Raw genomic sequence first — 18234 nt, 5'->3', positions numbered from 1 at the left:
ATAGTGGTCATTCATGAAATCAACACAAACACCCTTAATGCCAGATTTATAGCCTACTTGGATGTTCGGTAGATCGTGCACCGCAAAATAGCTGGTCACGTCGTGAGCTTGTGGATCCGTTTCTTTTGGTCACGCGACACTGGCACACAAGTTAAGTATAAATCAGCCATATAAGTCCATTTCTCTGGAAAGGAAAAATGGTTCCTTCCTTTGCATTAGGTCTGCCCGAGAAGGTAACTACAGACCGAGAAGACAACTATAGTATTGCACATACCATCGTAATCTTTCACACATTTGTACACCCACAAAAATCACATACACCCCTCCCCACCACACAGTCACACACACACACACACACACACACACACACACACACACACACACACACACACACACACACACACACACACACACACACACACACACACACACACACACACACACACACACACACACACACACACACACACACACACACACACACACACACACACACACACACACACACTTTGTACAACTAAAATCACTCATTTATTTCAGTGGTTCACTCATTCACTCTTCTCTCTCTCAAGCTCTCACGCACACAAACACACAACCACACACACACAAATTCTAAGTTCCAATGATGCTTAGTGCCTATAATCCCGTTACAGTAAACAAAACATTCTTTGCAAATAGAAGAGGGGAAAAAAAAGAGAAAAGAATATGAACATCTTTTTACACTTGAGTTGGAGCACTGACAGACCCCGATCCCGAGCCCAGTGCACAGGGGTGTCGCACCAAATTCTGGGCCCTGGGTACAAGGATTCACTGCGGGCACCCCATGAGTGTTCTTCATAGCGGGAGGGGGTTTAACCCGTTTAGACTGGGAACGCATTATTTTGTGCTTTAACTATTGAAAAATAGCAGATATACAAGCTCACAGCGCGGCACCGAGTGCCGCACTGCGAGCTTGTAGATCTGCTATTTTTGAAGAATCGTGAAAATGCGTGCAAATCCTTCTAAGGATTTTTGAAAAAACGATGTTTCTATGTCAGTGGTGCTCAAACCTTTTCACGTGAAGGACCCCCAAAATGACATGTATTTGGCCACGGACCCCCATCTCAAATTATTTAGTTCCAGGGACGCCCCCAGAAGCATAATTTGAGTTACAAATGTTTGCTTAAAAAATACATATATTCAAAGATTTGCACACATTTTCACGACTTTTCAAAAATAGCGGATCTACAAGCTTGCAGCTGTGAGCTTGTATATCTGCTATTTTTCCATAGCTAAAGTATAAAATAATTAAGGCCCCTCCACCTTGGGCCCTAGTAACTCAGTCCCTGCCAGTGCACTTTGATCCTGCTGAGAGTCCAACTACATTTCCTACCTCACCTGAGTGTGAGTCTGTTGTCCATTTAAAACATAAAAAAACAACCCTGCTCAATTGTATCTAAACTGCCTGTGTACCTATTGTTGAATGGTGAGTTTTAAAAACCAGTCATGTCCATGTTTGTTTGGGAGTAGTTGTTGATGTAGTAGTAGTTGTTGTTGTTGTAGTGGTTTTGGGTCTGAAGCCCACCCACTAGGGTGTCGTTGCGTTTTTGACTCAGTAGGTGGCGTTGGTGGGTTCCCTGGCCGTGCTAAAGAGCATCTCCGCCTTGGAGCTGATGACATAAGTCAGGACTAGCGACGTTAACAGGATACCAACACCCACACCCAGGGTCAGCATCTGGAGGCACGAGGAAGGGGATAAGAGAGGCGAGAGAGAGGAGAAGAAAGAGAAAAGAGGGAGATACGGAATGGAATGATAACCAGAGAAAGACCGGGGGAAGACAGGAGGAGTGGTGGAGAGATTGGGGAGAGATGGATAGAGGGAGAGAGGAAGAGTCATTCTTCTGTTATTCTGTAGTTTCGCGTAGACAGACAATCGTTGGTTTAACCCTGCCTAACCCTGACATTCAAATTCAATGTAGTGGCTAGAAGAGCTTTGGTTTTGGAAGTCAGTCATCACTGTACTGGGTCCGAAATGAAGGACTGCCCAAGAGTCTTTGTATAATGGTTCTGCAATGCAGTAATGCAGTTTTTTTAATCTAAATTGTTTCCATACAGTTTTATCTCCTACACAAGACAAGCTATTCTGGTGTAGAAGTTGGGGAATAACCTTGTTTTCCATGGACAGACAGGAAATCATAGCCTGGCATTAGCCAGACTGATAATGTGGATTCACTCACTCACACGTTCCTCCACAGTATCAGTTTCACTGTTCAGTTGAAATGCAGTCACTGATTGGCCCGGTCATTTTCTGATTTCTCATACTTGCTCTCTATGGGTCGAAGTCCAGACTGATACCGTGGAAGAATGTGTGAGTGAATCCACATTATCAGTCTGGCTAATGCCAGGCTAAGGAAATCAGATAGCAAGCCTCGTCTGAAGCAAAAAACAACTGGAGCTGAGAAAAATAACCAGAGTTGCAGACTTTTAATCCTTTTCAGTGGGATTCGACCCACATCCTGACTCCTGCAGCAACATGCCAGAGTATAAGTATATAAGTTCTGGAAGAGGCACAGGGGATAGACCTCGTTAAAAGCAATACTTGCCTCCAGATCGTTGCTGGCAACGAGGAATACGCGCGCTCGGATGAACTTCCACCGCGACTCCGTCCACGTGGAGTAATCTTTGGAGCTGTACTCGCTCAAGATGTCGAAGGCCGGCGACACAGCCTTGGAGAGGCGCACCGAGGAGCGCACGCAGTAGCCCTCTGGCTCGGTGCTATTGGGAGGAGCCACGCCCCGTACCCACATGTAGGAGTACATCTGGCAAGAAGGGACAACACAATTACAAAAAAAATACTAAACAACTGAAACCAACCGTAGCATTAGAGACCAGTTTTAATTTAGACAGCAAATCTTGATTTAGTTCTTAGTCATCGTCTTTTGAGTAAAATGTCATCTAGTTTTAGTTTAGTCATCTGAAATGTTTTAGATTTAGTCTAGTTTTAGTTGACTAAGATTTTACTAGACGAAAAATGTACAAAGAAATTTTTTGTTGCGTCGTTCGTAATGCGAGATGTTCACTTGGTTGCATGCTTGAAAAAAGCTCCTCTACAAGCTCACAACAGATATTGCTATTTTCAGAGCACAGCACCCGAGTGCAACCAAACATAAAATGACTAAAATGTCTTATGGTTCTACTGGATCACTTCTCCACTAATCCCTCCCGAACATTTTAGTCTAGTTTTAATTTGTTGAAGAAATTGTCCTTATATTCAGTCTTCTTAGCTTAGTTTTTATTTGTTTTTTGTCAGTTAAAAAAACATAACATGATAACATGATGTTGACAGGACTTACGGCCGTGTCGTTCTCCTTCTGACCCTGGCAGTTTTCCTGGGTGATGTTAACCACGGAGCCGGTCAGGTTGGCCAGTAAATACTGGACCAGAACAGTGGGGGTGGAGGTGTGGGACGGGCTGTTCCACACACCCACATAGTACTCTGGTGGCTCGTCCTCTGATAAATAAAAGAGACAATAAGCTTGTCAGAAAGAGACAAACAGCACCAAAACATTTCTCCTAAATCCATGGGACACAGGACAGGACAGACCTTTACTGAACCCTCGAGGGATCGCTAGTAATAATAATGCTAATAAGAAAAAGAAAAAAGAAAAGAAAATTAAGAAAACGCTTTGTTAGAAAGGTATCCATTTTTAAAAGCATCAGTGGACTGAGTGGGTAATAAGGGTTGGAAAATAGTTAGCCAGGTAAAAAAAGAAAGAAAAAAAGACATAACAAAAAGTCACATTCATTCATTAACCGAGGGGGTGCAATTGCTGCAGCCCTCCCGGTACATGGCACCGGAAGAATGAAATGGCGATGAAACCCTAGGCTGATTTCATAGTTTTGTTTTCCAGTTCAGGTTAAAACAGAAGAAAATACATTTGGCAGGCTGCAGGTGACCTTATAATACTCCAAGATGAAAGCAACACAGCTTACTGTCAATGCAAATTGGCACACCCATGGCTCTGGGCACACCCGAATCAACACATAATTTGATTTGCTCCAGCTCTTTGTTGCTTACTAGCCTTCCATGTTTTTAATCAGCAGTAGAATTTAATCCACTAAGGCCTATTCTACACAGGCCTCCTAAATTCTAACAGTTTTTGAACAAAAGCCTTACTTGATCATGCTACAGCGTCACACAAAAGCACCAAAAGTAGCAGATCCACAAGCTCGAAACAAGATGTGAAGGGACGCATTTTGAGCTTGTGGATCTGCTACTTTTGAATTGGAATCTTGAAACGTTTTGGACATATGAGGTTTCCCCCCGACAGAGACGATATATAGCTAAAATCAAAAATTACACAGATGCTTTCTTGGTTTCAATAGGTTAACCTGAACTGGAAAACAAACGACGTTGTCATCCTAGGGTTTCATGCCCCTTAACTCACTGAGGAGTCTCTGAAGTTCTGGGTGTAACAACGCCTGGAAAAAGGAGTTGTTTGATCGAACTAGGAAACCATACAGCAACTGGGTGACCTGGGGGGGACAGAGAAAGGAGATGGTCATTAGTTCAGCTTAAGTTCAGGTTATATTGAATAGAAGCTATTCAGCACATTTCTACAAAAGGAAATCTTAAGTTTATTTTAAAATTACCGTTGACAATTCTCTAAAGCATACAATATTTAATTAGGATTAGAATCCATTACTTTCAGTACAATATATGAAGATCAAATTGGGGAGAATTGAACCTCGCTTGAGATAGATAGATAATTCAACACGTTATTCTTTTGTATTGATTAGAAAAAAGTGGCTGAAAGTCAATAGCTTTCATTGCAGATGGGTGACAAGAAAATGTCTTGGTACCTAAAATCAGCAAGTCCAAGGCAAAGTTTGTATATGAATCAAGTCAAGTTTTTTTTCCTGTATTAAGAAATAACTCTTTCTTTGGAATTAGAACAAATTATTATAACACTATAATGACCATATCTTGACACGTGGCCTCAGTTTGATCAAGCACAGAATCTTACTATTTCAGGGTCGGCATTGATGTTGGCCAATTGGTCTTCTGCTCCACCGGCCTGCAGGTAGAGAGAACGGGCAACCGTGGACGCCACCTCCGCCAGTGCCTGGTAAGTAAGCAGAGAAAAGAGATTAGGAAAAGGTTGAGAATTCTTTACACTGTGGTACTGTGCAAAGGAAATGTTCAGTATCATTTGAATTGAATGCAGAAAATATGGACGAAATTGACCTGCACATTTCAACAACCTTATACACTATATACGTCATCATACAGCGTGCAAAAATAGCCCATCTACCAGCATGCGACACGTAGTGAGCTTGTAGATTGGCTACTTTTTAAAAATGTTTTTGTAATTTGGGGAAAAGTCTTGAAATGTCCAAAATACTAGGGACACCTGAGTTCATGTGAAGTGGTACCTTGGCCGTGTCCGTGACAAACACAAGCTGTTCCTCTGGCTTCAGGTCCTGTGGATACGTCAAATTCAGGTTGGCTGCATTATCATACATGCTCTCATAGTACCTGTGGACACAGGAGAAAAGCGGTAATGTAACAACTAAGAAAATATCGTAATCTGTAAAAGTCTTTAATATGAGCCTCGAATTGGATGGTTTGAAAATTATAAAAATGAGAGCTAAAGAAAGCCACAGTCACCTGTTGTGGAACGAGGACTGGTGGCCAGCGATGACAACGCCAGGGATGGGCCGAGCTCGCAGAAAACGCTGGAAGGACGAGGGTGGGAGAGGCTGAGAGACCACTGGGGGATTCACTGTGACTGTGGTGTTCTGTGACTCTGCAGCTTTCTGGAGGTTCCCCAACAGGTTCAGTACCTGTTACGGAAGGATGTGGAAAAGAATCACTCACACTCACAACATTATATTATTATTATTACACAATGCCTGCTGTAAAAATGTAGTTAATAATCATAAATTATTTTCATTGTAGATGCCTCTGTGATCGAGTACACCTGGTACAATTTACAATTTAGGCATTTAGCAGACGCTCTTAGATTTAGAATAAGCAAGTAAAGGTAATAAACATCAATACATCAAATGCATAGAAATAGTAATCTAAAAAAACATAGGTAGAACAAGCATCTATTCAGTAAAAACTTACAAACAACAGTGTATAAAAAGGCTATCTAAATTACATGTATGGTCATTGAGGGTGAGTCTTCAGACCACGGCGGAAGCTAGGCAGTGAGTCTGCAGTTCTGGCAGTACCTTTGTCCCAAATTTAACCCCGTGTCATTTTAGATTTTTGCTATTTTTTTCTGTGTGAGAACTACTGATTTAGACGGCATTTGTAGAATCTGCCTCAGGTCTTAATGGGTTAAAAAGTGTATCATAATGCTGCTTTCTCAGTTTCATTTTGATCACAATGGGCAACCCAGTAAAACACAAATCTGCCGAATTTAAAGCATTTCAAACACCACTTCGGTCTACTGAGGCATTTTGTCCATGCTCCTACGTGATTCCCCCAATATGTTATGTTATTGTCGTTATTATTTTAGATTTTTGCGTTGGCTATTCAAAATGATGTACTGCAAGCTTGTACATCTATTTTTGAACATTTTAGAAAATCTTGAAAGAACTACTAATTTAGAAGGCCTTTGTAGAATCTAAATGGGTTAAAACATATTAACCACTTAAGCCTGATTTAAACGGGAGCGACTCAAGGTGAGCGTGGTTCATTCAGTCAAAAAATCCGCCTCACTTGTGAAAGTTGCATTTCAAATCGTATCCGTTGACTGGCTGGTTATAGCCTATAACGTAACCGACACAAAGTATTTAGCTATAAACTGACTTGTGTGGATGACAGAGAGTCAGAGCTCAGAGACATTTAAGTGAAATCCTGATCAGCGACACGCGCTGAATTGTTTGTGCATCTTCTCTGCTGTGCTCATGTTGTCAAATGTTGGCAAGATGTGGTTCGCGGCCCCAATTGGGACGGTCCTCGCACCAAGGAGCGGAGGAGAAACCTTGCTCCTCTCTGGCGCATTTTAAAACTCGCTCGCTCGTGCTCGTATTCAAACGTTGTATTGTTATTCTTATAGGCCTACTCTTATTAAGAATAAAAGGCAAATAAGAACAGGTGATTATTCTTATTTATTTTTTGCACGTGAGAGTGGTGATAACCCACCCGCCCGCCGCCCGCCTGAAAAGGTCTGAAACCTTGACCCACCCACCCGCTGGCGGGCGGGTTGGCGGGCGGGTGGGGGCACCGGGTCGGCCCGCGCACCACTATCCGACACAATTTTTAAGTTTCAGTTATGGTTCTAGTACAGTTGGCAACGCCAACATAATTACATGAGACACTCGTTTGCATTTCCGTGATGAAACAGTGTGATTCTCGACACCAGTGGGTCTCAAAGCTGGGTTCAGTGACCCTCAGGGTTCCTTGAAGGGGGTTCCAAATGGAACCTTACAGGTCTGTAACTCTCAAAGTTATGGAGTTCCTTGAAAGTAAAAGGTTTGAGAACCACTGCTCAACGTGGGAAAACGTTCATACACAGTAACACACGCACGGCTACAAACCTCAGCATTAACACTGTCGTTCCTCCTGGACACGGGGTCGGCGTGGAGATACAGGTTGGTACCGTTACGAAGCCCCACCTTCAAGCAGAAAGAAACCAATGTGAAATATGGTTCATACAGAGATCGGGTTACATTTGCATAATAGACACTTACATAAAAGAGCAGTGAGTTAAATAAAGAACAAAAGATGTGTGTAAGGTGATGTTGAAACCCAATCAGCCTTATTGTGGGTACTCGTCTTACAATAAAGACGTTGAGCGCTAAGGATGGGATTTAGTGGATATCCATATCGGCAGTGACTTATGAATTAGGTACTTGGGATAATGCACGTGGAAAATACACATACTGTATGGATATTTTCTGTGACCAAGATGTCTGCGATAGAATACTATGACTATACTCAATAATCAAGGAGGTGATAACCACTCCTCCAGCATGGCTGTGGTCGATTACGATGCGTTTCCTCAAGATTGCGTCATCGTGATGTATACATTTACATACCTGTCCCATCTCGAGAACTGAGTGAACATTGTCCAGGTCAATGGGAAACATCTTGTTCTCCATCTCATACACCATCCGTGAGCTACCGATGTAGTCAAAGGCTTCCTGGGGTCGGAGGGGAAATGGCTGATTAATGCCACATCTATAATCAAATTCAATAACGCAATGGGAATATTGTGAAGGTATGCTGGGGTGTCAGAGAGGCGTTATGCCATAATATCTCAAGCCCCATGACCTATCATGTGTCCTGCTGCTCATTCACTGTGTGGTACTCTGGATAACAACACCTCAAAATGGATATGTAACATGAAACTAAGTACATGAAATGCTGTCCTAAATACAGGGCTTTAGCTGGCTGGCACACCTTGGGAAGAGGCTATGAAAAAGTGAACATGATTCAGGTCGACAGCCTGTTTAAGAGCAGTCTGGTAACACGTCTGTGAGTCGGTGTAGGGAAGATAAGACGATCCAGATGAGTATAAGCACTATCTGCAGGTAGAGTGGGTTAGATTTACAGCTGCAGATCTGACCTTTGCTCCGACTGTCAAAACTGTCGGAAAGGCACGTAAATGTCATCTCACAGACCTTGAGAGCTCAGTAAAGAACCCACCTGTTCTCTTTATGGAGGTCTGTTCTTCTAGCTCTACTTAGCTCTCTTCCTCCTTGGCAGTTTTGACTCTTAACCTTCTTGGTTTAATTCCTTTTCTTTTAACTCCAATCTCTTGATTTAAATCTTCTCAGTTCTCTTCTTCTTAGCTCTTTTAACTGTCTTCTTTTTCCTAACTCCTCTCAACTCTCTAGCTAGCAGTCTCTTTCATGCCCATACCCCTTTTCTAAACCTCTTGGATCACAGTAAATGATTTGTAGCACTATGGCCTTCCCCCATGTCAAGCTTACTATTATCGTTTGCTTTCAATGTTGGCAATCTAGGAGCAAGAGCGTATTCTACAGCTACAGGTCAGAGTAACTCAGAGGAAGTACCGACCCCCTGAAAGAAAGCATAGAGAATGGTGCGTGGCAGGTCGGCCTCCTCTGTGGCGTCCCGCAGGGCGTGGGCAGCAGCCAGCAGAGTGATGAAGCCCGAGACACCGGACTCTGCTCCGGGGCCAACCTCCGAGAAGAATGACCTGCTGTCCAGCTAGGAGAGGAAAGCAGCAGAAAGAGGTTGGGAGGAGAGGAGAGGGCAGTTAAGAAGGGAGGAGGATAGGAACAAAGAGGAGGGGGAAAAGGGAAGATGGGAGAAGAGGAAAGGAGAGAAGAGACATCAGGAAAGAGAGAATAAAGTAGTATGGAGGTGAAGGCAATGGGGGGGTAAGGAACGGAGGGGAGATGGAAAAGCTGATGAGTGAAGATCATATCTGGGTAAGTACTTCAGCTTAACTTGTCGTGGCCTATTTTATGGTTTTATGGTTCCATCAATCAAAAGGTGCCCGTAAATTATGCAGGAATGTAGACTCTGTCTGGTCTCTGGGCCTACTCGTACAGCACTAGAGGGCTTTTTGCGCCGGTTTCATATCTACAAAGTAATACCTTGCATGGGTAAAACATTCACTTTAACATGTCCTTAATTAATTCATAACAGCTCAAACTTCAACTTTCACCACTCGGATAAATTCTTGGTCACTGCAAAAAGACCCATCCTGCCAAAATACTGCTAAATATGGAAATATTCCATTAAAAATAATAATTCACTGTTGATAAGACACACATAGGCTGTTTGAGTTACTCACCCTGGCTGCTGCTATGACCACTGTCTCGTTCTCCTTGTGGCCCTTAGCGGTGTCATTTATGGCCTTGGTAGAAGTCCACACATTATAGTCACCCAAAGGATCACACACCATCTCTAAATAGAGAGAGTAACATGGGTTTATAGTCGGGCGGGCATCACAAAATATCATACGCATATATATGAATATCGTTTACTCAGACTGCTTTTGAACACACCAGGAAAACCTCTATAGCTGTATATATGGACTTTCTTTTGTCGCAACATCACCATAAACCAAAAATCAGCAACTCTAAACCAAAGACTGGAAGAACTCAGCCAGACATAACGCAACACTTATTATGCTGCCAGTAAACCTGCGAGAAGACAACGACAGGGGACCTTTTTTCTTTTGTCCTGAGGCAACTCAAGGTGCACCTCCTCTAAAGCTGGTGGGATTGGCAGACCCTAACCCTGTGACTATCTCTAAGCTCAATATTTGCCTGCTTGTTGGACGCCGTACACAGGCTGGGGTGGGATGAGTGCTGTCTGAGGATAAATTCAGAACAAGAAAGTCCCTTAACCGAGAGGGCTGGTCATGAAATTTTGGAAATCTTTGAATACATGTATTTTTTAACTCAAATTTTGCTTCTGGGGGTCCCTGTAACTAAATATTTTGCGATGGGGGTCCGTGGCCAAATACAAATCATTTTGGGGATCCTTGAGCACCACTGACATGAAAACAGGTGTTTCAGAAACCTGTTAGGATTTAGGAGACATTCATAGAATCGGGTCAATATATTCAAACTAAAGATTTGCTCAAATTGTCACAATTGAAAAAAGAAAAATAGCAGTTCTACAGGCTTGCGGTGCGGCACTCGGTGCCGCGCTGTGAGCTTGAATATCTGCTATTTTTCAACAGTTAAAAGCATAAAATAATGGTTAAAGTGGTTAAACTCTAGAGTTACACAATCGCGTTCCAGGTTTTAACTACTATGTGGCGTTATCGATTCACCAGCGAGCGCAATTTGTTGAGAATGTCACTGTGCCGCATACCTGGGTTAATGCTGAAGTTGACGTTGATGTCGTTGCGTCTCATGCAGGTGGCCGTGTCGGTCACAGCGTGCATGTGGGAGAAGAGCTGCATGGCACACAGCGGGTACTCGGGGGTGCCATTGTTCATGATCTGGTTATGCTTTTGGTAGCACTGTGGAACGGAGACAAACAGTACAGGTGTTTCAGTGAGGAAGGCCATTAAACCCCAGCCTAAAACAATCCACTGCCTTAAACCGCTTAAGACCTATATACTTCATCAATCATCATACAACAAATAGCCGATGTACAAGCTCACAACGCATTCTGTCACATCATGTGTGAGTATGGAGATCTGCAGTAACACATATTTTTGCCTATAATGTTCTTCATTCCTATACAAATAGGAGCCAAAGTCCCAGCAACCTGGAGGATTAAACCATTAAAGCTGTTATCTAGACCAAAATGTATGTTGTATAAAATATTCTCAAGCTAGGCTCAAACTGTAGGATAATCGTGGAGATTCTGTGTTGGAAACGCCCATACCGACAATCGCAGGTTAGAGGAACCGATTCTCTGCCCAGATGATCCTGTAGAGTGTGAGCAGTGAGGGGTCCACAGATCCAATCTTATACCTCCCGATCTGCTCAGACGCTTTGGGGCCACCGCAATAATTATCAAACATGCTTGATGTTTATCTGGGACGGTCGCACGCAACCACAACAGCCAAGAGAGACAAGTCTAAAAGAGTGGATCGGAGAACCCCTCCTGCCTTCATTGTTCTGGAGGGCACAATGCTATATAGCTTTATCCAAGACGCTTTACATAGACTGTGCACCCATTAACACACACATTCATACACCGATGGCAGAGGAAACCATGCAAGGCACCAACCTGCTCATCGGGAGCAATTAGGTCTTGCTCAAGCCAAGGACACTTCGACATCAACTCTGGGGGAGCCTGGGATCGAAATGGGAACCACGGTTCCCAAGCGGCCGATCTACCTCCTGATCACTGCCACCCCAGTGTGTGATCTTTGAAGAGGTGTTTGAGATTGTAGAAAAGTGCAACCCGAGTTCCAAATCGGATCGAAGTTGAAAACTCTTGTAGTTTGAGCCCAGCTTTACACAATAACCACAATCCTGCTGAATAGCAATAAATACACCATGGTTTTAAGTCCATCTTTTGCATTTTATTTCTATGCTTCAAAATGCTATTCATCTCTTCAAATCCTTTTATTCCTTTTTTTCTTTCTCATGCCAACCAGGCACCTTGAATTGCCTTTGTGTAAGAAATGTGCTACACAAATAAACTTGCCTTGCCTTGCCTTTAAGCCAACAACTGAAACCAAGTGTTGAGGTGAGAGGAAGTTAAAGTAGGTCATGTGAGCTCAGCAGCCTGGTGGTGACAGCTGTAATCAGTATGCAGATAAAGCTGCCTGCCTGTGGTCTGCAGTCTGCACACACACACACCTACTGTAGGATCTGGCTTGCAGAGCCGTGATATGACATGACATGTGATTTTAAACATTAACGCCTGGCTCTGTGTCAACTTTAATTAATAAGTCCTAGATACTTAGTTGACCGGGGTCCCCTACGGCTATATACTAGATCCTCTAGAATTTCCCTCAACAACAACAAATCTCTTTTTAGGAAAATAGCCGATCCAGAAGCTCGTGCAGCAACATGTTGCGAACTTGCAGATGGGCTATTTCCGCCCAACGTTCACCCCAGAGGTAGGTTAGTGTAAAGATGCAAGTGGTTAATATGATGGCAGTGTACTAGCTCATCAACAGTCAAAAGTAACCAAGCAGTACTTATATCCCGTATATTTTTTTTAATATCGGGTGGAATATCTGTCGGGCAGAGACCTTGTCCAAATTCATCAATCATCATTTGTTTAACACATTAACTGCCATGTATTAATTAATTAATTCATCCGTTCACTGCCAGTGTTTTTACCTTATTTTGCAGACCCAAGGAACCAACGATGTAAACAAAGGATGGGTAATCAATGGCAGTCAGTGTAAAGAAATTGCCGGAAAATAGCCGACGTGAGGGGTTGTGAGCTTATAGATCAGCTATTTCCACTACTTTTGTGCAACACTCTTGTATGATGAAGTCGGGCATTCATTTACAAAAAAAAAAAAGAAAACATAAAAGTTTTCTACCCGACAGCAACGATATACAAGGTTTTTCATTCGACAGCAACGGTATATTGGTGTATATTTTATGTGTCAGACTGACAGATATACAGGCTTACCTGTCGTATGAATTCTGTCTCGTTGTCGTTTTTCAGGGAGAAGACGGGGAAGCCAAACTCCTCGTAGGAGAGCCCGTTTCCCGTGGGGTTCCATACCGTGGTGTTACAGTGGGCCAGGCTAGGGTCGTAGCTCTCTGAATAGACGCCTACATTGACACGAGAGGACCGATCAGCAATATAAAGTGTACAGTGTCAATGGTGATGCTTCCATTCAGTCAGTTCCCATTACTGTGAATAATGTTTATATAATATTTTTGTATTTCCCCATTGGTTTTGAACAGTTCAACTTTGCTGAATCAATGAAGTAAATGAACCACTTAATCCATATTCAGAAATTGTCAAAAAGTAACTATTCTACACGGTCACACTCCGACATGATGTGCCTTGTAGAACAGCAATTTTTGACATTTATTTTTGCCTATAATGACAACCCCAAACAAAATAGGGGCACAACAGTTATATTGGTTGTTGTTGCGGTTGCTGACAAGGTTGTTGCAAAAATAATGTTCACTGAAAGGCATTTTTGTCCATTGCAACAGTGTTTGGTATGATGTGACTCACCTGTGTTCTCATTGGGACAGGTGGTGTGAGGAGAGAAGCCCTCTGTGGGGTTTGTGCTGGGTGCGATCACCGCTACCCCAGCCACCCTGCTGGGGGCGCTCTTCAGCCTCAACATAGTGGACCTGAGGAGCATGAACCAATGGATCCATTTTAGCAACTTAATTTATTTATTATTATAAATCATGTGGGGCAACAACGGATTAGCTCCAAATGAGGATCTCAGACTTCATTTGGCCAGCCTATGATGTCAGCCATCGACCACATTTCTATAATGTATGACTGTATGATCTGAGCTCCCTTGACTTCTGTTATAAAATTGAAGTTTAATATTGCAAAAGTTTGAAAAATATAGGAAAAAAATTAGGAGGTACTAATTTAGTCTACTGTCCATGTAGAAGAACATCATCGTGTAGTACTTTAACGGTAGTATGATTTGTGTGTGTGTGTGTGTGTGTGTGTGTGTGTGTGTGTGTGTACCTGTTAAAGAACTGGGACTCCATTATAAGCATATAAGGAGGAGTGGGCCCAGTAGTCAGGACCCACTCCAAGTCGTCCTCCGATTCTAACACATGGATCACGCCTACATCACCTGATATAGAGGCTGAGAGAAAAAAAAGAAAACAAATACAACGTTTTTACAAAGTTCAGTACAGAAGCATCTAATACATAAAAACATTCCAACGAGTGCAATGCTTTTCAGGTACACATAGACCCCATTTACACTGGCAGCCAAATCCAGCCTGAATCAGATCTGTGCCACATCCAGATTGGAATCCGATTGGTTTAAAATGGTTCACATGGAACAAATCAGATTCCAATCTGGATGTGTGACAGATCTGATTCAGGCTGGATTTGGCTGCCAGTGTGAATGGGAAAAAGTCACCAAGTACAATGTATTTCCAATAGCCAGCTGCTAAAATAACATAAGTTCCTAGTGGACACAAACCTTAGGCTACATTTGTAAAGTGCACAGTATGGTATAAACTGAAGCATTCCTTTCAAATGTGTTATAAGTTAACAGTATTTGTATTATGGCTCATGCAACCTTGATTGCATACAAATGAGTAGAGAATCGATTCCAGAGATAAATAAAACATAAATCAGAAACACGGGAGAGAAGATTATGCAGAACTGAGCAACTGTCTTTGGTTAATAGATCGTCACAGTCATTTTAACATACCATTTATCCATATTTGGTATGTTGGCTATTCGAAAATAGTAGATATACAAGCTCAGCGCTGCAAGCTTGTACATATGCTATTTTGGAACATTTTTTAAATCTTTAATTTCTTAAGACAAATCATCTTTTCTGGGGGTGTCCCTGCCTGGCACAAAACATTTTCAGATTGGGCGTTCGCAACCAAATAAATATAAATTTGGGGGTCCTTTGCACGAAAACATTTGAGAACTATTGCGCTATAGCACTCACACTGGCATCCTATCTGATGTGTTGCATTGAGCAGTCTGACACATGGAACTGTGTGATTGAGTTCTATGTAGATCTTCTTGTCCACTGAGTTACAGGTGACACCTGCAGGGAAAACACAACATCAGGGTTTGATTCAGACCAAATAAAGGGGGACCCGGCATTCAACCTACCCCAAATCAGTTCGGTGTTCGCCCAGACAGACACTGGGTGAGGTCGTGGTCATATAGCAAACAAAGACTCAAAAATGGGACGCAATGCCTCCCAGTTTGGCACTCAGCATCAAGGGTTTGATTGGGAGTAAGTCCCTGCAACATACTAGCGTCATGTTCAGGAGGGCGTACTTGTACATCAAGCTGCCTCACGCTACAGAAACCAGGGAAAACTTGCTCTTTCGACGAGTCATTCTTTCGACTATGAGCGTCGGCAGGTTTAGCTACTCACTCGCGTCACGGTTACTGAGGATAGGGTTAGGTTTAGGCATAGAGTAGAGGTTAACATTCACCCACGTCGGCAGGTTAGCTACTCGCCCGTCGGCATGTTAGCATTTCACCAGGTTAACATTCACCCGTGTCAAAAGAATGAACCGTCGAACAGATACTATGTCGCAATATCGACACGCTCCCACAGAAACCCAATGGGCCTCATCATTAGGCTTACTTACTTACCAACCATCCACGTTATTCTGAAGGAGTGTGACCCCTCCTTCACTCACTTAATAGCTAGCTAACACAAGAAGCTCAAACCTTCCCTAAAACACCCTGGCCAACGCTCGTCCTTATAACTTGACTTTTCTCCCTCCTGGCCTCCCAAGGTGTGGAATAAACTCCCTCTTGCAACCATTTCAGAATAAATTGCAAACTCACCATCTATTTTCTGTCATAGTCAACTCTTTAGCCACCACTTCACCACCCTTGTAAGCCCCTTTTCGACTGCAGCTTTAGCACCACACCACACCACACCACATAAAAATATCTACATTTTCCATTACACAAAAGTACCCCTATCGGTAAGAAACAAATTGACCCTTTTAACTGTGATTATAATACAATATACATTTGTATTACAACTATCCTAAATGATAATACACTATAATGGATTATAACTGTGATTATAATACACTATAATAGATTATGATAGTGGTTATAAGTAACACAATCTATTATAACTATATCCTGCTGGTCTAAATGAAAAGTCAGTGAGGGATCAGTCATTATGAAGTGCTTGGCCCTGTTTGGCCTAGCTCAGACCTACTCTAGATTGGATACTTTTTAGTACCACGTTTAGTACCACTTTCACACCACTGTACCCAGGTCTTTGTAGAGGAAAACCTAGCACAAGGGGCGGTGTGGTGTGGAGTTGGGCAAGTGGAAAAGGGGCTAAAGACTCCTCTCTCCTTGTATCCCTTTGTGTCCCCTTTATGATAGATGCTAGTTAGAGGCTACAGTTATGCAGATGCTTGCTACTTTTTCCATGTGTTGTCAGTATTTGTATTGCTCGACCACAATTTAATAGTGTTAAGCAAGAAGAATGGGAAGAGTGAGCTGGTCAATGTAAAATGTACAATTTTGTCCACCATGTAAAAAAAAAAGCAAAAAAATAAAAAATAAAAAAAACTGGATGTGAACATGGACGGTACAGTACATCATTCATCAGACTTAAATCTACCCTTCAGTTCAACTTCTTGTTTATGTCCAAAAAAAATGATAGGATATATACTAGAGGTTATGTAGCAATTTGAAGCAATTGTAGAAATAGCCAATTTTGTTGTTTGTCTGTTTAGACAGTTTTGATGTTAACAATTTTGAGGAACAATTTGCCCTGATCCTTTGATTTACTATTCATAACTGACCTTTATGGAGTTATGGATGGAGTTTACTTACAGTAAGTAATCGAAGACCGTGACTCAATCTGTAAATCATTTGGCTTTTATCTGTGAAATACAGCACTGACTGAGCCCTCCAAATGTTTTCTTGCTAGTGACAACATTGTTGTGTCAAAGTACTGGGATGGAGCCCAACAAAGAAAATACATTACAAAAGACACACGGATTAGTTTCATGTCTGCCCTTACCATACCTAGCTTAAATTATCTTGATTAATGGAAGAAGAAAAAATCCTATACAGAAAGGACAAAGAGAATATAACAAAAACAACCGAGCCTTGAGTGCCAAAACATTATAAATCTGTGTGAACACAAAGCGAAACCAAACAGCACAGTGATTAACCGCTACTTTCACGCCTTTTTGTTAGAGATATTCATCTCACCAACTGGTCCTTAGTTATAATAACTTCTATGTTCATGTTTTGATGCTATGCACGACACGGTTCAGTTCAATAATCCACTGTGTGTGGGGTATTAATCACGAGTGGTCACGCTGATATCCACTGGTGCTGGAGGGGAAGAAGTCATCCAATAGTCACATAGCAGCCTACCGCATAAAGCACATGAGCTCATGGTTCACTATGACTGTTGAATGTGTCTCGATATTAGTAAAAAATATGCGACATGTAACTTAAAGAAAAGGAATACCTGACTGGAACATATCTTTGTTACTAGTTAGCAGAGTCACAGTCAGCTAGCATAGCATTCAGCCTCCCAGTCATGATGAATAAAAATATAAAAAATAAAATAAAGAATAACCTCACCAAAACTGGCACCTAGTCATAGAAATGAACAAACACGTAGTTACGCCAATTCAAACACAGACAGAACACAACTTACCGTCGAAAAGCCAATATATTAGGAATACAAGAACCCATTTGGGCGATAGCTGATCCATCTTCCTGGTTGAGAAACAAAAAAACTCACAGGAAGTGTCACATGAGAGAATCCTCCGGGCTCCGTTTCTTTGGAAATTGGTTCCGCCACTAAAAAAACAATGATTTTTTTTTTTTCTTCATTTAAAAAAAAAATCTTTAACAGCACAATCAGATTTGTTTGAGCTCAATCATTTTCCTTTATAATTGAAAAGGTAAAATAAAATAAACACGATTTAAACATCCTTCTGGCTTTCATACGCATATTTTTTCTTCACCTGAATTGGCTGGTCAACGCAGCTCTTTCTAGGAGGCCTCTGCTATCGATGTATTTGTAGGCAACATCTCTGGAGAGCTAGTGACTCAACTCAATACACCAGTTGTAGTTTCGTATACTTTTATGGCACCACTCTTAAGCCTTTATCATAGTCGGTACCACCGCGGTGTAGTGCGGT

General features: G+C 42.1%; 1 protein-coding gene across 1 annotated transcript; it reads right to left on the bottom strand.

Annotated features, from left to right (window-relative positions):
- Positions 1–444: 444 nt before the first annotated feature.
- Positions 445–17821, bottom strand: ncstn (nicastrin). Its single transcript, XM_080725453.1, has 17 exons — positions 17745–17821; positions 15024–15125; positions 14072–14195; positions 13595–13716; positions 13034–13179; positions 10796–10946; positions 9765–9877; positions 9020–9172; positions 8035–8139; positions 7534–7611; positions 5651–5826; positions 5416–5518; positions 5007–5105; positions 4428–4515; positions 3333–3490; positions 2583–2798; positions 445–1714 (listed from the first exon to the last, which is right to left on the bottom strand). The coding sequence occupies exons 1-17, from the start codon at positions 17800–17802 to the stop codon at positions 1592–1594; spliced, it is 2115 nt and encodes a 704-aa protein (XP_080581579.1). The 5' UTR covers positions 17803–17821; the 3' UTR covers positions 445–1591.
- Between the last annotated feature and the right edge of the window lie 413 nt (positions 17822–18234).

Source organism: Nannobrachium achirus (genome assembly GCF_963921795.1).
Source record: "Nannobrachium achirus genome assembly, chromosome: 5".
Taxonomy (NCBI): Eukaryota; Metazoa; Chordata; class Actinopteri; order Myctophiformes; family Myctophidae; genus Nannobrachium; species Nannobrachium achirus.
Note: the sequence above shows the minus strand (reverse complement) of the source record. Positions and strands in the feature narration are given on the sequence as shown.